The sequence below is a fragment of the Opisthocomus hoazin genome, chromosome 4, assembly GCF_030867145.1.
Source record: "Opisthocomus hoazin isolate bOpiHoa1 chromosome 4, bOpiHoa1.hap1, whole genome shotgun sequence".
Classification (NCBI taxonomy): Eukaryota; Metazoa; Chordata; class Aves; order Opisthocomiformes; family Opisthocomidae; genus Opisthocomus; species Opisthocomus hoazin.
The window spans coordinates 61,613,468-61,633,760 of record NC_134417.1 but is presented as its reverse complement, the minus strand read 5'-3'; the positions used below and the strand labels follow the sequence as shown (position 1 = coordinate 61,633,760).

Here is a 20,293-nt window from a genome sequence, read left to right as displayed (position 1 = left end):
AGCTAAGTGCTCTATCTAATGATACATAAGTCATCAGTGAGGCTTTTTAAGACCAAAACAGATGTTAGTTCCACTGGCTGTTGTGGGCTCTGAACAGTTGCTTAATTTCAATATTGACTTTGAAAGTTTTTAGTCTGTCTTATGTGATGTCCAATACATAAGCCAATAGGTATCCTGAGTTAAAAGGAAAATGTACAACAATGTAACAGAAATGTTATAAAAATGTTAAAATCAGTGTCACTGTTCTGGAGTGGAAGGAGTAGCTACTTCCTTAACAGTGGTCTTCTGACCCTGCCGCATTGGAGCAATTATCCTTTGAGGTAGAGGAATTCTGAAAAGCTTTCCCTTCCCTGTTGCACCTCCACCAGACACAAAGTTCTGGCAATTCTTCTTTCACCAAGAAACAACAACGATTCTCAAACCGCTTGCATTGCCCCAGTAAAAAAGTAAACATACGGGATGTCTGAAAGTCTTCTTTTTTCCTCTCAAGCATATACGCAGACATATCAAATAAAGCTGCTTCCACCACTAACGGATGTTACAACTGATGCCAGCTGAAGAAGTCTGATATCCTTTTTAAGGAATTATTTTCTTAAATCTATACTATTATTTCAGTATGGTTAAAAAAATTATTCAAAATTAACCATCAGAAGACCTAGCAGTATCCAGTACCACACCAACATTTTTTGGATTGTGCTTCCTGTTTCAGATTTATTTAATTCTATGGGGATTAAAACCAACCAAACAAACAAACCCTGTTTTGCAGGTAGAAGTCCCTGGCTACCTTACAATCACAAAGTAGAAAGATGAAATAATTTCCACATCAGGATAAAGAAACATTATGGAATTGTGAGAGGTGGACCATCCCAAAGAACAGAAGATTTCAAATTAATACACCTAGCAAAAGGAGATGTGACTAGTGGTAACAAGAAGCCCTCTTGAAAACAATATAATGCATACCTTCTCGCAGAACCTAATTCTCTCACACAACACAAGCAAAAATTAGAAACACAACAGAAATTATTTCATAGCATACTTCAGAGGCAATGGATGGAATACTTCACCCCATTTCCGGGTAACTGACAAAACAGACTCTAATTTGATGTCACTTCCAATATTTCTTCTTTTTTTGACAAAGTGGTGGTAATAAAAATCACATTAAAAATATGAAAAATCACTTTAAAAATACGGAAGTACTGGTTTTTAGCCTTTGAAAAGCCCTGTTGAAGGAGGCTTAAATGTCAGATATGCAAGTGATGAAGAATGTTTGTTTTAATGAGCTCTCAGAGCCATTACAAAGACAACAGAGTGCATGCAGTTTTTGAGCAACAAAAATTAAAAGGTTTCAACAGCACTACTATAAACCTAACTATTACATAACTATAATAGTTATGATGTCAGAAACCATGACATTGTCACAGTTAAATCAGAAAGCAATGTATGTCTGAATAAAGCATATCTGTTTGGAATATGTCTATTCCAGGCAACAGAGAAGAGCTAAAGGTGAAAACTAAACTGAGATCCAGCACACAAAAATGAGATGCATCACAATGAAATGCATGCAAACAACCTGGTTGAATGTCCTCAAAAATCTGTTCTGGATTTTTGGCACCAAATGTAAAGGGAATTCACTGTAGTATACATGTATTTTAAGATACTATTGTAAACCAATCTTTGGCCTTTGTTGCATCTACTTCAATTAATTTCATGTACAAGGCATGTGTTTTTCCCCAATTCATTACAATCATTCTTTAATCAAGCAAGAAATGGAAAAAGTTTTCCAAGGAAATTACTTTTAATTTGATAAAGATCATACAAAAGTATTTTTACATATTTTAATAGTGTTAATAGCTTCTTCCTTTCTGGTTCTAAACATATTCAAAACAGTAATAAAAGGAGAAGGAGCACTACTCTGCTCTGCCCAGATCTGGTACCAGGCAAGAAAAAAGGCTATAGATAGCAAATCTGTAAGGATCAGAGAACTGACCTTTAATCGAATGTTGCAACTTTGTGGTCAAGATACTCAGAGATCTTACATTCACGAAAAAGAACACATCTGTAAGTAAACTCTCTAAATCTACCTACTCACATCAGATGATACACTTAAACAGAGATGGAGTTTAAAAGCAGTATTCCACATTACCCACAATGTAACTGAAAAGCCTATGTTATTTGAAGCAGTAATTCAAATGGACAGTTTCTTTCTAAGGAATGCATGTTTGACTGTTGGTTTCCCCCACATTGTTGTTGCATAAAGGTCACAACTGTATAAAACACACAGGAGTGGGATCATGATCCCACGCCAAGTCAGCCAAAATTAATTCCATTCCCAGCTTTGTGAATGACTTGCAACATGAGTAACAAAACAACTTTATCTTTTTTTGTTCATCTGTACAATGATACTTACCTACTTCACCAGGTAGTTGTGGGAACTAATGATGGGTATGTTAATATTTAGGAACCATCATAAGCTGCATCCTTTCCTACAAAAATCTGTCCTACAGTAGCTTGACTAAGTTTTTCAGGACAACAATTATCTATCCTTTTTTTTTATTTGTTTGTACAGTTCCCGGAACAATAGGGTCTTAATCCTTGACTTGGACAGCTAGGCACCATTGAAACATAAATAATTAGCAAACAATATGAGTTGAGAGGTTTCGCTAAGTGTTACCCTTCCCAGAGCTCCAAGGCACAGAGCATTTAAAGGACCAGAATTTAGCCACTGCAAAGGGAACTGGGGACAAGGAAGCATAGCCTTGGTCGCCTGCTAGCAACTTTGGTAGCTTGTTCTTGAAAGAGGAGGGATACAAAAAGATGTCTGCTAGAATGCATATGTGAGAAGCAAACACTATTCAGAGGAGCATATGAACTGCAAATACAGTTGCCTTTTGAGCAAGCCATTTAGGGCAAAAGATTTTATGTATTTGCCAGCTCTACTGTATCTGCAAACTAAGAGCAAACACAGTAGGAAAAGAAAAGGGGTTTGTTTTGGGGTGGGTTTGTTGGGTTTTTTTGAGAAGCAACACAAACACAAAATTTGCCAAGCGAGACAGATATCAACAAGAAAGGAAGACTTGTATAACCAACAGTAGCTGCTGACTCTTGAAATGTGTTCTATGCACGTATATGCTGCCTTTATCATGAGTATGCCCACTACATTCAGGCTAGAGTCTCACTCAAAAGTATCAGCTGTGTGTTATCATATGCACCAAGAACACTCCCCTGCCTCCCACAAGAAGCAGCAAGGTTGGAGCCAGCCCAATCACTTGAGCAGCTCTTCATCTTGGACAGCCCTTCATCTTCGGCATCTAATAGCTTCAAGTATCAAGCATAAAGGGTATGACATGGAATCTGTGCCAACATTTCTAAGTAAAAAGTTACTCAACAATTACGCAACTGTTTCTTCTTCATTGCCTTGCCCATGCATTTGTTCTGCTGTTGATGACTTCTAAGCTGCATACCGTCTGTAGGTGAATATCAGTAATTTGGGCTTGTTTACCCTAGAAATGAAAGACTGATAGGAAGTATGACTGTCAGCATTACAGGAGTGAAAAATAATTCCTTCCAAGTGACACATGAAGAAATGCTGCTTCCAGTCTGTCTGCAAGATACCTGGAGGACAGGCAATTTCCACAAGGTGATGAATGAAAAGGAAGTAGAATGCTGAGACGAAAGCCTGGACCGTTTCCAGAAAACTGTGAATGCAGGGTGGGGCATGCAAAAGCAGTCTTCAAGAGGAATAAAGGCAAAAGAGTAGAGGTTTAATACGCTATCCACAATTTTTATTTTCTTAAATAAAGATGATGCTAAAGCAGTATGTTAGGAAAAAAATGGAGAATTACAACAGAGACTAAGCCACTAATCTATGTACAATGCACACATAACATGAAACAAATGAAAACACTTTTTTACCTAGATGTATCAAGTCGATATTATCCCAGTATTTTAGAGCAGCCTGTATCCCATCATCTTATTATATGATGTGCTTATTATACTGTGCATGCAAAACACTTTGATACTAAGTCAACAATACATAACACTTAGCTAACTTTAAACACATTAACCCAATCATTTAAGTAATCTATTTAATGCACAATAAAAATTAAAGCAAATCTGTCTTTCCAACAGTCTAGACCCCTCACTCCCTCTTGTACTTGTCAGTTTGAAAACTTGAATATATTAGAATGATAAAGCATTTTCATCAAAAGACCACACAAAAGTAATTTGCATACAGTTTGATGTGACCTGAAATAGATGCTGAATCCCCATTTTTGAAAGAAAATAGTTATCTTTTTTTTTTAACTAAACAAAATGGAAAAAAAAGTCTTAGAATGTCTCAGAATCTTACCTGTTGGTATGCTTCATAGATTATATCAAACAAGAAAGCCTGAGGCATTTCACTCGCTCTGTACCTGGCACGTTCCAATGAGTGGTCTAAACAGCCATCCGCTGCAGAGGCAATAACAGTAGAAACTAGAGGACGAATTGCTCCTGCTGCCTGTAGAACAAAACATAGAGAGGCCTAAATGTTATTCATATTAATGTATATCATATAGCTACAGTCAAAAAAGTAACAGCTTTAAAATACGTTTTCCACTTACTTATCTTTTATATATCTCATAATGCACAAGTCATACTACTTTGTATGAGACTTTTAACACAAATATAGCAACAGAAAACTGTATACGTACATGCTGAGGGCAAATTTACAAAAAAAAAAAAAGTCTTAAGTCCTTCATAAACACCTACTGCAAATACATGTACAGATCCAAGATGTTCATTTTTCAGATTTTCTTCCACATACTTATTGGGCGGTTTCTGAGGACAGTCCTAGACCTATTCAGGTATCAAACAGCAGGGGACACGCCTGCGAGCTCTTGACACCACACCTATTGCTTTCACAGATTTCAGTTTGGCTAAACTGCTCAGAAATAAGTAACAACAAAAGTTTCAGAAAATTGAGCTTGTTCCTCAGTGTTGAATTCACCCTGTGAAATACTGAGCAACCACACTTACCAGTGAAATCGCTGGGAACACAGTACATACACCAGAAAGCATTCAATATCCAGCAGCACTACGCCCCAGAACAAATACTCAAATGCTTATATTTCAGTTTTGGTTTTGCTTAGATTTGAAACCAATTGAACATATATCTTTAATCTTTTCATCAATATACGGTATTAAAGATCTGCATCCTCTCTGAAACAGAACTCTCCTAGCTGGTTTTAGTCATTTTGATACCAGAAAGTTACCCACACTTCATCAGTCACGTATCAAATACTCACATGAACTTTATACGAAGCTAAAGGCAATTGGGACAAGAGTGGTCCATACAGTAATGAAAAGGATGCAATGGCAGAATGTTGCTTATCAAGTCACAGGGCAAAATGCAGGCTCCCTAATAATGCTAACTACTGAGAATGGCATCCTTACACTGTACTGTTTATTATCTCTCTTTAAGAATAATAAAAAAGAATAATTGATGCTGTTCCAAAACATTTGGAACTTTCCGATGTCTTAAATCAGTATACCTAGAAAACCACTCCCATTGGTGAATTCTGACACTTTTCACTGCAGCCACAGAAGATTTTCTGCGGTCTAGTGAGCTTTGTCACAGAAAAAAAAACAGGTCTCATGACATAAATTAAAGCGCTGTTATTGCTGATTTCATTTACCTTCTGTTGGTAAATCCTGCCCTCATACATATGAGTCCTGTCCATTCTTCCAAGATTTCTGACCTCAGATAAGCATACAGTGGCAGAATGAGACACCAAAAAAGAGCCTAAAGTTTTTCCCTCTCAGAAAAGAAGGAACTAGTTGTCTTCCCTCCCCTTTTCACACTACCAAACAACAAAAGAAAGAGGAATGCAGTCAGCATGTTGAGCACTTCATGAGATCTAAAATAGAGCTTCTTATTTCACTCTTTTACAGAATGAGGACAGAATGTGGACCAATTTCTCATGTCCAAAGAGCTCTGATATGTATGATCTACCAAGGCAGGCAGAAGTGAGAGAAAAGATTCAAAAGATTCAGATGACAAGACAAATATCTGAATCACTTTCTAAAAACCAGAAAAGCACTTTTTCTTTCGAACGTGGGAATACATGTCTATATAAAACACAACATGGAGAAAACACTATCATCCAAAGGCAAAACAAGGTACCGAAAGATCAGCGAGGACTATGAAATCACAGAAGAACTGTCTATAAAGGATCTCGATGTCACCTAGTCCATCTTTCTGTCCCAGGCAGGATAAATTTTACTTCTGTAATTGATAAGACAAACTGACAAAACTAAACACCACTATAATTTTAACAATACATCAATGTATTAAATGAGGAGTAAATTCAACAGATGTACTTTGAGGTAAAGTTGTGCATAAGCAGAATTAGAGAGACTAAAATATCTACAACTTGTCCCCTTCTCTATTTCCTGTGACTCCAGGACACGGATTATTATCCCTTTTATCTCAGCTGCTGGGCATTTGTACTATGTTATTTTGCTCTGCCGTCATATTTTAATTGGTCACACATACACACAAAAAATTATAAAATTAGAAGGTCATGGGAAAAGAGACGGAGCAGCATGCTAGCCACAGATTTTCTGTAATTAGTTAAGCCTATTTGAATTCTTTTTTCTGAAACAGTTACCATTTCAGAAAAACAGTTAGCAAAAGAGGATTTCTTAGACTGATACAATATTTTATTACAGTTTTTAACAATCATGTCATGTTACATTTTAAGCATAAAACAGGCCAAGAGAATACAATGTGACTTGCGTAACCAAATGTCACAAGTGAAACACGCACTCTGAGGAACAAAAAACCAAACTGCAATTCTAAATAAAATTGAAATACTCAAAATTACATTCTCAAAAGAGCTCTGAAACACATTGTTTTCTTGACATCTGGTTTATTGCACAATAAAAACTCATGAATGTCTGTATCTGTATCTTTGTGACAATACTGAACCACATCTCCTGCTCTGCTGAGGCCTAGCTCTTCCAGAAGATTGAGGAAAATCTAATTCCAAATAAATCCAAACACGTCACTTTTTAAAACCTCCAATTAACTTCAAGTAGCACCTAAAATTTAACAAATTGCACTTTTCAAACAACTACAGTTTTGCTTTACGTTACCCCAGAACTGAGTCCAGTGTGGCAGGCTGAGAGTTTCTCACCTGTCTTCGTGTGTTTCAATGAGAAATGTCAAGTTAGGCACAACAAGATGTCTTCTGCAGCAAGCCCACTCAAAATATACCTGACACTGACTGAAAACATGAAGTTTACCACAAAGAATAAGATTTAGGGGTGACTTCTGATAACGTGAGGGAGAGAAATTCTAACTATGTACGCAGTAAAAGGATAACTAGCAGTCATTTGATTCAAAAAAATATCAGCTTGTATTCCAAAAAAACACCACTCAGTCCACGACTGCTCTATGCTTTAAAAGGAGAATGTAGAGCTCCAGTACTTACTAAAGCCAGGAATTTTCTACTGCACAGAAAACCTTCACACGATGAGCAGCTGGGGTCCAAAAGCCATGTATCCATGAGCTTGAGCATACTTGCTAAGGTGCAGCACTGAGCTGAAACCATGAAATCCTGAGATGAGATACAGAAACTGGTTCGTTGTGTTGCTCAGTACTGGTTCGCCTTTCTGCAGGACCTTTCTCTACCAGCACACACACACAGACTCCCTCAGCGAGATGATGTGACCCAACACCGGGCTGTGTTTACCACCTCAGTGACACAAGAACTACATTAGTTCCTAAGGCCACTTTCAGACTGGGTGAAACTGGGATCAAGCAATGGAAAATACTGTCCTGTGCATGCCCTGCATTGTTTTCATATGGGACAAGAGAGCTGAGTCCCTAGCAAAGAAAACCTTGCATCTGCAGTACTGGCAGCACATTCTGTAGCTGGCATACGCCGACGCTGCTGCCAAACCCAAGCTGGTTTACGCAGACCTCACCGCACATGCTTCTGCTTCCAAAATCAGCTCCTCAGTATCTTCATTCACGGTGTCAACATAATATTTGGCATGTAAAAACAGAAGAATTGAACTGTGAATGTTGTTCTCTCACACAGGCCAAAGAGGGGCACAGTTTAAGATGTATGGCTTGTTCTGCAGTATTTCCTTCGGGGTTGCGCAAGTATCCTCCCTACTCAGCACAAAACCTTTTCCGAATTCTACTTCTAGAAGTCTTGCAATGAACTGAATGGGGAATTTAGGTACTTAAGACAGGGTTACAGACTACATTTTTTAGTTCAGAAACTTAAATATTAGGGCACAGAGGGCCAACAACACAATCAGGTACTACTGCACCTAAAGGGGTTTTGCCCCAGTGACTGTGGGGTGCAAGTAAAGAACAAAATCAACCAGCTGGTCTATGTCTATTCAGTTAAAACAGCAAATATTTTATTCTTTGCAAGGAATTTCCATGTTTTTCTGGTTATAAATCGGTAACAAAGAACTATTTCCATATTAGTAAAGAGAATATATACACTGAGTCCCAGGTATTTCAATTTTATTTCTTCTAATTTGAGAAGCTTTCACTTGCTATTTATCTCAGGAATGTACAGGTATTTGGCCCGGCTCTCAGGCAAGAGGTTCAGACATGAACTTTTTTTTTTAAAAAAAGAACAAAACAAAAAAAATCTGTCCTCATTTAAAACAACAAGTACTTGCTAATGTCACTATAGTTTTACAGATCTTTTTCACACTTTGAATCATCTTACCAAAAAATACAAATCCTGTGAGTCTAAAGCAAGTGCCTGGGTCTTATACTAACATTTCCCTACCCAGAGTACTCATTTTCCAATTTTAAATCATTTTGACCCAGATGTCAAGTAGATTTGCTTTCAAAATCATACACAAAATGCATCATACACCCTTCCTGAATGTGAAGTGGATAGTTCATGGATATTCAAACTGAATTTCTTTAAATGTCCACTTTATAGCCTTCAGACCACTCCAAAGACAGTCAAGCACTAGCTTTGGTGAACATGGCATGTTCAGGAAATGTATACACTTTTTTCCCCTCTTTTGCATATTTTGTTAAATAAATTAGTTAAAGTATCTAAATATCTGTGGGCAAGCTCTTAAAATACTCTTTCATAGTGTAACAGACAAAAACAAATATTGCTAACTGGTTAGTTTTCTTCTGCAGACAAAATATTGGAACAAAATCCATCCTTTTAATCTATCATTTCCTTAAAACAACCCTAAAATATCCTCCGAACGCAGAATTCTATCAACTTCTGTGGATGTCACAGACTGGTATCTCTCAGAAACAAGCTCATTCATCCATCTGCTGAAAACTGTGCCAGCGTCTAGGTGCTTTTAGAAGCAACAGGTGTCTTTCATAACCCAATTTAAACAGTCCAAGTCAAAAACCTTTACAATTTGTATTCAGTTTTTTGCATAACTGCCTAGAGCACAGCATACATTGAAGATTTAAAGATTTAATGCTGACTGAAAAAAATGTAGAGACTGAAGTGGATCATGCAGGTCAGTATAATAGGGTATCATAAGTCTTTTCAATAGATTCAAGCCGAACTAATCCACCTTTCCACTAAACAGTAACACTGTATTGTTCTCATTTTATCATACTTTTATTCTGACAAGATATTGTTTAGATGTATGTATTCAGTGAATACATAACCAGGGTGTGTTTTAAGATCAGACAACACAGCCAGTTCAAGGAGAGTAAAATCCAAGCATTATTGATGACACCTTTCATTACAAAATGAAGTATTGATGCTTAGGCCATAGAAACCTACACACAACATAGCAACCTGGCTAACACAATGCACTATAGCTTATTTTTACTAAATATTCATAAAAACTGAAAATACTCATTTTATTTTAAAAAAACCCGAAAAACAGAACTCATTAAAATTTCAAAAAGGATTAACGGGGGGACATGGAACTTACATCATAAGAAAGAAATTATCCAGGTTACAAATACCTCTAACACACAGTGCGTTGTTCAGCTGAGACCAACACTCCACATCCAGAATACAGCCTACCAAGAACAAGTTATCAAAGAGTCAGAAGCTCCAAAAGAGCCTGAAAACCAACATACCCGCACCACTGATCTGGTCATTTTTGGTAGCCAGGGTTGAAACGGAACAAAGCTAAATAGCTGAAAAGTTCAACAAGTTGAATGATATGGACTAGGAAGAGAAAAAAAAAAACTGCAGTGGCACAAAAACCTTACAAAAAATACCACAACTACAATTCCTTTTGTTTTATAACAATGTGGTAACACGCTCAGACAACCACATATCCTGCAGGCTGGCATACTAAAAAAAAAAACAAAAACGTATGCTATGTCTTTGGCACGCCCCTGTCCCCAGCAGGCCTCAAGTACCAATGCAGACCCACAAAGTTCACTTACACAGCCAATTTACAACCCTGAACTTCAAGTGAGTGGGAATCACAGCCTAAAACTTTACAGAGTCCAGTCCTAAATGAGTAGACTCTCCCACCCCTCTAGCATGACTTCCTTCTACTTTTTAATTACACCAACAATACTTTTCTACTCCATTCATAGCCTGTCTCCCCTGAAATTAATTTTCCTTATGCTTTCTATCATCTCAGCTGTCTAGCAACATTAAGTAAATGTACATTTTATATCTCAATCATCCTAATTGCATTAGAGACAGTATTTTGAAATTACTTACGAATAGGCCTGATATTAAATATATATAAGCATAGCTTATGAGTGCTATCTTTAGAAAAATGTCCCTATTCTCACGTTTTTACATGTCTTCTCCATATTCACATTTATTACTTTTAATTCATTAATCAGAGTTGTTTTCAGCTCTGACAAGCAAAATGGTACTGAACCAAGACTCCCAAATAATTTAGTCACCCTGTCTTAGAAAAAATAAACTTGTCTTGCATGTATACACTGGGAATAGGAGTAGATTAGAAATATATTTTCATCACTTCAAAGCAGCTGACTTCTCTGAGACTGTATGCTGGAGGCTGTGGGGCTAGTCACACTTAGTAGGACAAATACATCCATCTTGAAACTCTATTAAAGTCAATTTTGTAGTGGTGAATTTGGTAAATATACAAACAATTTTATCTTGCTTTTCCATGAAGACAAGGATTGCATTAGGACACTGTTCAACTGCATAACAATAGCAATCAATGTTAATTTAGACAAGCTAGCTATCTAACAGTTTACAAATATGTCTTGGAATGTTTTTCATTAGGTAAAAGATTATTTATGTTACCAAACACTAGCATCTCCTAAGGATTTCAGTCTAAATTAGGTCTGGCTATGAACCAGAGAAAGAAGTTCAGAATAACTATGATTAATTTCTTCTCATTTTATTCCACCAAACTGTTTCCACATGTTACTACAAGGAAAGTATTCTTTTACACAGATCAAACTACTTGCCATGAAGGGCATTCACAGCCATCTACAGTATGAAAAAATAGAGAAATAAACACAGTATCGGTGATGCATGAAACAGGTAGAAACACGCATTTCCATTCAGACAGCTGCACTCAGACTAATTGTATCTACAGTAAGCAACATGCTTCAGACACACTCAGTAATTACCATTTAAGATAGAAGAATTGTCTCTACTGAAAGATTTCTTATTTCAAATTAATCAGAATCTTCAAAGCAAAAGTCATAAACTCAACTAAAAGATTAAAATATTTCACATATTTAAAAGGATGTTCTTTTCAAATCCTTTATATTGTAAATCTGAAGGGGAGCATATGCAATAAAACAGTCATAGAACTATCTTTGTAAAATAAAGCAATCGGAGAATTTCTAGAAAATCACATTGAAATATTGCATCTTTCTTCTTAAGTTTCTTTTTTTCTTTTGCTTTTCTGCATTTTGCATTCAGCTGTTGTCTAGGGCTACCTTTTAACCTCTCCAACCAAAAGCTGTAATCTATGAGAAGTTCTATGACTCCGCTGCAGAGATGGAAGACTTTGAGCATTTCCTCCTCCAAACTGCAGAAATCCTGGAAAAACAATTCTGTTTGGACAGAAAAGATCGGGGCATAGACAAAGTAACGACACAAATTATAAGCTACCACTCCTACACAGAAGTACAGTTGATAACTACTATTTGGCTATATGTTCAAAGTTTTCTAAACTTAGGTGTGAATACATACTCAAGCCCAAACTAGCCAAACGTCCAAACTGAACTGATTCAAGCCTGCACATAGTCCACCAAGTTCATAACCTCATTCTGCACCCAGAACCCACCTGGTTGCTGTACAGCAAGGCAAGGCAGCAGTCTGGCAGCATGGGGTCAACTCAAACCTGTCACTATCTGCCCCTGTAACTCCTTCTGTTAATGTCAGATCCGAAAGACCCTCTCAAACCACCACCTCAGACACACACTTCTGTTGCAGGACCAGATATGGCACACAGTCAGGACTACAGGACAACCAGGATGACTCAGTGAAGAACAGCAGACCACAATAAAGGTAGAGGTACTCTCATTATCATGTAGAAACACAAATGTCAGCCCAGGGCATATCGTACTTCCACCCACACTCACACCCAGGCTCTACCATGTAGCATAGACATAATTTGTGTGGCAGTGCTGTGGTGGGGATGGGATTCCTTCCACCTATTTCTTCTACCAACAAACAAGTACAATCCACAGCCTGGGCTGTGTATCCATTAGAGATTAAGGCTGAAGAAAAAAAAGTTACCTTCTTTCTGCCAGGTATCTTCGTTTTCTTAAACAATAATTCTTAAGTTACCTTATTTTGAATTTTGTTGGGGGAAAAAACCACCAAATTCATAGTCATTATCAGCACACCACTTTTGATTCTCATTAGTGAGATACCCACTGAAAAGTTTTCTATGTAGGCAGCATCACCAACCAATCCAATTCCAGCTATCTTGACATATTTGTACTGGCAGGCTTTAACTGCCCAAGGACAGCACTGGTTGAAATGTTAAAAAAGCCTGGTGTAACACAGATATTAAACCTAATCACCAGCCAGACAAAAAGAAGGTTAATTAGAACAGATGTAAGGAGTTTTGAACACTATGAAAAAACGCTTGCATGCTAAACTTCACCTAATTTCCTTTAAGTCTGTTTACCCAGCTGGCAAGGAGCACCAGTCAAACTCACTAAAATTGGGCATATGTTAATCTTAAACCAACACCAGGAAGGAAGAAATTATAATTGTGTTTATTCCTAGCCGCAAAAGAGGGGATGTTTAATCAGAAATTTAATATACACTTTGATCCAATGTTAATGAGCTGACACTATGTTGTACATTGAACTGACTTCAAAGACACAGGACGCTTTAAACAAATGTAATGTATATTTATGACACTGTTTAAGAAAAAGAAAACATTTCATCTAATGAGGTCACCTTTATCAGAACATACTATCTGAGTAACTGGGGAGAGTACATGTACATCAAGACATGTCAGAGCCCCAATTAGCTATAGCAAACTAAAGAACACTACCAATAACAGAAACTGCTGCTCAAAAGTTAAGACTGTACATGTTCTTTTTTCACTTTGCATGATTTCTGTTGTTTTATATTTAAAGCATTTACCTCTAAACTTCAGTAAATATCATAGAATCATAGGATGGAAAAGACCTCTAAGATCATCAAGTCCAGGCGTCAACCCAACACCACAATACCTACTAAACCATGTCCTAAAGTGCCATGTCTACATGTTTTTTAAACACCTCCAGGGATGGGGACTCCACCACTTCCCTGGGCAGCCTGTTCCAATGGCTCACCACTCTTTCAGTGGAGAAATTTTTCCTAATATCCAGTCTAAATCTCCCCTGGTACAACTTGAGGCCATTGCCTCACATCCTATCACTAGTTACCTGGGTGAAGAGACCAACACCTGCCTCACTACAACCTCCTGTCAGGTGGTTGTGGAGAGCAATAAGGTCACTCCCTCAGCCTCCTCTTCTTCAGACTAAACAGCACCAGCTCTTCATCTGCTCGCCATAAGACTTGCTCTCTAGACCCCTCACCAGCCTCATTGCCCTTCTCTGGACACGCTCCCTCAACATCCTTCTTGTAGCGAGGGGCCCAAAACTGAATACAGTGCTCAATGTGTAGCCTCATCAATTGTCGTTTTGATCTAATCAACAACCTGCCAAATTCTAAATGTTATTCTGTGGAAAAAGGAAGATTTCTCTAAGAAAATCTAAAAGGTTCCCCCCATAAAGACAGGACAATAGGAATACATAACTAAAAATATATAAATGAGGTGGAGGAAGAAAGCAGACCTAGGCATATCACAGGCGGCAATTTTTCAACACACAGCACTGAAAACAAGCTCAAGAACATACTGAAAGTGGAAAAGAAGCAAAACCACCAATACACATATCTACCCAGAATAAGCAAAGTGTGGTATGGCAAACAACAATAACTGTTGAACATTTGATTTCATATTAATTTTTTTTTTTTTTTTTTAAGAAATGGGTTGAAAACAAGTCTTACGAATGTCACTTACTTTGCTCTTGTATCATGACTTACTGCCATAAATCAGATGAACTATTTTTAATATAATAAAGAACAAATTCACAAAAGTTAGCAGGACTAAACCAATATATACATTCTTAATGGTGTCATACAAATTACATAGCATTTCTTCTAGGGCATTCCTTATCTGGGCATTCCTTGTGAGAAATTCAAGAATGATCAAGAAGTTCGTGTTTTCCATAAATACAGTAGTACTGTATATTCAATAAAATACATTTTGTCGTATTATTAGCCAAATAAGGTCTTATTACCTTAGTCAACATATTCAGCTAATTTTTGTCACAGTGCACTAACTGGTAATGGTTAAAAACATGTTCCCATTTCTTAAGGTTTTGTTTTCTTCTTGATAGATTTTTTTAAAGTACTTCAAAGTTTTTACAGAATCTGTGTAATACTACCAAAGATCCATACTAAGTATATGATCCAGACCACACATAGCAGCCCCTGCCCAAAGAACAGCACATGCTAGTATAGTGCTTCACAACTTTCTTACATCGTATTTAATCTTATCAGTTGTCGGCAATAGTTGTATATTATACACAATTTGATGGATTCTATAACGTGTAAAATTCAGTCTAAGCAATTTAAACATTCCAAAGCAAATCATGTGACCAGTATGCTACCAATAGTTTTCAGTATTTCTAAAAATATTTTAAAGGATACTTACAGCTTTAAATTTTGGCATTCATTCAGCATGAGATGACAATAAGATGAGCTACCAGCACTTTCTTGTTCTAACTAGTGCTATACTGCAAATCTAGGTGGCAAAAATTAAACAGAATATTGTCTCTAAAAATTAATACATCACAAAAACAGTAACTTTTGCCTCCAAAATTAACAAGACTATTTTAATTTGACTACAGAGTATTATCTTGCATTAACAAGTAACGAAACACATCTTACAGTCAGCAAACCATCTTTTACACCCTAATTACTGATTTACATTGCAAAAAGCTGTCAGTGAGAGTGCACTGTGCCACAAAGGATTCTGCATATTAGATTAAGTCAATATAAAGAGGAGTTAACATTCATATTCAGTCGAGTAGAAATCTTGAAGCTACTGCTACAGGAGTTACAATTACAGTAAAGAAGTTATATTTCACCTCCAGAGCGTCCACAATATTACAAAATCAACAATATCATGATGTGAAGGCTACTGATCCACTGCATATCATTAAACATGTGATTTGCATCATTTTATAAAGAAAGAAGAAAAAAAAACTTGGTGTTGTAGAAGGACTTTTTCACAATTTAATCAATGAAATGCAAAACTGCAATGTTTAATAACTCTTTCCCACCCACAGAGTCCTGAGCAACCAAAACCACAGGCACTATAGTCTGTGGTCATGCAGTTCCCTAAGCAACTCTGCACCCACTTATCAAAAGTCATGGCCTTCTGAATTCGCTCAGCTGCTTCTCTCGGAACTGCTTGTGTCCTCTCCTTGCAGGAAACCTTGCACCTGAGCTGCTTTTTCTTCCAGCCCATTAGATTAAAAATTTCAAGTCATCTCTCTATATGAGCTTCCTCCAAGATCTTCTCTGTTATCACGGGACTTGTAAAATGGATCATTATACCTTACCATGTGAGTTTGGCTCAAATAGTAACTCTAATACATGTCTGTATGAATTTGATACCTCATGAATTCTCTCTTACATGCTCTAAGGCTCCTCAAGGCAGTTTTAGTTCTAGCTGTACCACAATCCACTTATCTCCTTGGAAACAGGAGGATAAGCACAGAACCAGTCCAGCAAACTACTACAGCATATGAAACAGGCCAAGGTGGCTTTCACAGAAGCTTCACCTAACCTGCAGGGCTAGTGTTGTCTTTGCCGCAACCACCCAGATCACAAAACTTAACCAAAATGCAGCTGGGGGCATTTCCGGACGAAAATTCAGATTTCTTTTCAGTGCAGTCTCTGCTGAAAAGGAAAAACTTGAGGAGATGTGCACATCAAATCCTTAGCCAGAGAAAGATGGCTAAGCATCTCTTCCAGACTCTGCCATGCAGAAGTGACTAGAATGATCCAAGGCCTTTATTCAGCTCCTCACACATGCTGGACAAGCAGATATTTCCTTTAAGGAACTACTATTTCCTCCTTTGATCTGCTGCAGGGCGGAGAAATCTTAGTAACCAGACACATCTTTTCTAAAGGCTGCTTCATTTTCCAAAATCACATTGTTTTCTCAGACGAAGCATACAGATTTTAATCAGCCTCAAATCAACAGCAGCGTCATATACATAGTTTCTCTAAATTTAAAGGTGGTACATTTTATAGACATGACACAAAAATGACCTCAGCAACCACTTAAGTACAGGAAGCTATGCTCAAAAATTACTTCCAGGATAACCTAATCCTACCTAAAAAACGTAAGGTAAAAATTACTGTATGTGCAGACTTCCAGAAGCTAAACAACATGGGATTAAGTCACCTTGTTAAAAACAAATAAATACTAGTTGTATTAGGCACAGCTGGCTCTATTAGTACAACACAGAAACACTGCAAAGAAGAAAGGGAGGATTATAATTTAAGTTTCTGTCTATGACTTACGTATTTCAGTTGGCTGAGTTGCATCCTTCCTAATGAATGCAATGAATCATCCAAATCACTGAAATTGAGACTGTGATAGAGTTATTTCTCCCCTTACCAGTGCGCTCTCCCCACCAAACACTACATCTTGTTAGGACAAAGACCTCAAGTATTTGCTAACAACACATTAGTTCTCCATTCAACACAGAAAACAACTAACTACTTGGCTGATAACTTCTTACAGGACCGATAATGCCACAAACTATGGAAATATCAGTACGTTTCTGATAGTTATCCATTACTACAGAGTTGAAAAAAGAGTAATGCATTGCGTAACTGTTTTTTGTACAGTAGCAAAACCACACTTGATTTCTTCACACATTCAGAAAAGTTTCAGGGCTACTGAACAGATTCTGATCTTCACAATGATGTAGTTCTTCAAATTTACTCATACATTGGCATAAGTCAGCGTCTCCCAAACTACAGAACTCACTCCATCAGTGGAATAAAAATCAGGTCAAGATTGTAGTATGTCATCAGTTCTTGATTCTGCTTTTGCACAGTGTCTGACAGGACAGCAGAAGCCCCTCAAAGTATCAAGCATACAATGAAAGCAGAACCTCTGAGAACACAGGCACAGGACAACTTCAGATGACCCAGCGTATAAATATGAATCAAAAATGGTCTGTTACTGATGCAGCCTTTACAGCCGGCTAAAATCAGTCTGAGTATAACAAAGAGGACAAAGATCACGTGTAAAATATTCCATTTCTCCAATTTGTCAAGACCATTTTACATTCTAATACTGTCCTCTAAAGTGCTTGCAGATCCTCCCTGCTTGGTATCCTCTGCGTATTTAATAACCATAATCTCTCTTCCATTATTCAACTCTAATGTTTCTTCAAATACCAAGTACTGAAATTACCCTAAAGCATGTCTCAAAACTACAGTATCTCCAGAGTCTCCACATATTTTTTAAAACATACATAGGGCAACAACTTTCCATTAACCCTGTAGCAGGTTAGAGAAATATTACATACTCATCAGACTGTCAAAATTGCTGTTTTTCTAAAACAAACGAAGAAGTGTAACTGCTTATATTAACTACTGATGCAATTATTAAATTTGCTAAAGGACAAATGCTTAAGTTTGGAGAACTTGAATGGGTGTATAATATCAGCCCATATTTTTGCGCTATGGCAAATTCACACGGTAAGATAATAATATTGTGGCAAGGAATGACAGGCAGTGGGCCAACATGCTCTTAAGGTTCCCAAAAAGCATAAAAGTGACTTTGTTTTTAATTAAAATTATAGCCTTCATTTTGAATCTAGTAAGGACAGAGGAGATAATAAGAAAACAGAAAAAGATAATTGCTTCTAAGAGAAAAACAATAAAGAATGGACAGAGGGAGCAGAACTGCTCCAGCATTGCCATCCCCATTCAAGCATACCATACCAGATCAGCCTGTTTATCCACTTAAGCCCTCCTTCAACTTCAGTGGAGAAAGAGAGATGGTTTTTGGTTAGCCATCCACCATATTTTGCTAATGCAACTCCACATTCATACATCAAGCATTTTATTTTGCTATCTAACTGGGTGAAGGAACAGCATGTGTACGGGTGCATGTTTTCTGCTCCAGCCTTCCAACGCAGTAAGACTGATAAGCGCAGCACTGAGTCTAACTAAATCCAGAGACAGGAACAGACTGAGCATAATATGTAGTGCTTTCTGTCTGGGGGTATTGTTTTGACCGATTGTGTATGTGAATAAGAGTCCATGAGACTGAGTAGCACTGTACATCTGTATTGGCATGTATGCTTTGCTCAGAACCTTGCTAAAGCTGAGAATAAAGTAATGATGTCAGACAGTTTCCAGAAACCAGCTTTTAAGAATGCCATTTTGATTCAGTCCTTTCAAAGACATAAAATATACTTTCAAACCCAGTTTATGGCAACCACAAAGAGTCTTTGACACTGTGTCCCTTTTTTTTTTTCTCAGTAGCACAACTGACAAGTTCACCCCCTCCTTCCTGATATTTTTTTTCTTGTAAGCATTTTTCTTCTTAGTTATGTTGTTTAAAATGCAATGTTGGCAATGAGATATTGCTAGAGGCTTTGGACTGATGCCTTCTGAAGCTTCCACTTTTCCCAACTTTTACTAGCAATAAAGAATTTGTTTCTAGAAACATGTAATTTTAATTACAAAATTACCCCAAAAACATAAATGGAATTTAATTGGTTACAAAGTAATATTTTCACATAATCAAGAGATTGTTTGGGGCATTTCAGACATAATTTATTAGTTCTGGATAAGGTGCACATTTTGATTCCTACAGGCAAATAACAAACTGATTAGTAAGTGTAATAAAGCAGTTTATTTGTCTGACAATTGGCAGCTAGAAGTGCAGTAACTTACTTGATCAATTGCCATTTTAGAGAACATTTAAGCTTCTCATAATTATGCTATCTATATGGTATGCAGATGAACAACAATAGAGCATTACCCCTATTACACTAGTGATTTAATATGCTGTTCCTACCAGGTTTTGTACCTTTCTACATAATGCAAAAAGGAAGTAATTACTTTTTGTACTGAAAGACTGAAGAACTGACTCCCTTTTAGATATGCAAAGAATTCGGCTAGAGAAAGAACTAAAGGTGATAGCTTCTCTCAATCAAATTTTCTCTGATATTCAAAACCATGCATGTCAGTTTTGAGAAAAGAGTCTTAGCTTTCCAGTCATTCAGTTCTTCAGAATTCTGCAGTTTTCAAGCGAAGATTAGCCACCTCTCTCCAGCAGGAAGCTTTTCCAGTTTGTTACAGAAAATAAAGTTGTTCTCATGTTCCTTAACTCAATTGCTTTGTCGGGTAATATCAGTAGCTAACAGCTCGTGCAGTCCAGTTCTCTGATGGCCTAGCCTCACTGAATTCAGTGGATCTAAGCCAACAGAGACCAAATAAATACCACGCATATTTCAGACAGACACTATACAAGGGAAAAGACTACAACAAAGGTGTAATATCACCTTTTTGAGATCAAATGTTACTTCAGTGATCTAGGTAAGGAAATATTTACCAGTAGTCAGAAGTTCAGATGGACTAAACTGCCTTGAGAATGTCAATGCAGATTGCCTTGGTTCCCTACTGCTTTACTGAAAATGTCTTACACCGAATTAAAAAGAAAACCAGGAAAAAATATTACATTAAAATCACACGTTTCCAGAAAAAGTGAACAAGTTAAAAAA

At 37.2% G+C, this 20,293-nt stretch overlaps 1 protein-coding gene across 3 annotated transcripts in view; it reads right to left on the bottom strand.

Moving 5' to 3' along the window:
* Positions 1-20,293, bottom strand: part of CRPPA (CDP-L-ribitol pyrophosphorylase A) — a 123,389-nt gene that overhangs the window by 94,557 nt on the left and 8,539 nt on the right. For all 3 annotated transcript variants that reach the window (XR_012763756.1, XM_075419227.1, XM_075419228.1), the window contains exon 3: positions 4,349-4,498. Coding sequence is in view for 2 of the 3 variants with exons in the window: in XM_075419227.1 (XP_075275342.1) it covers positions 4,349-4,498 (150 nt within the window). In the remaining variant the exon portion in view is untranslated. The remainder of the gene's footprint in view (positions 1-4,348; positions 4,499-20,293) is intronic.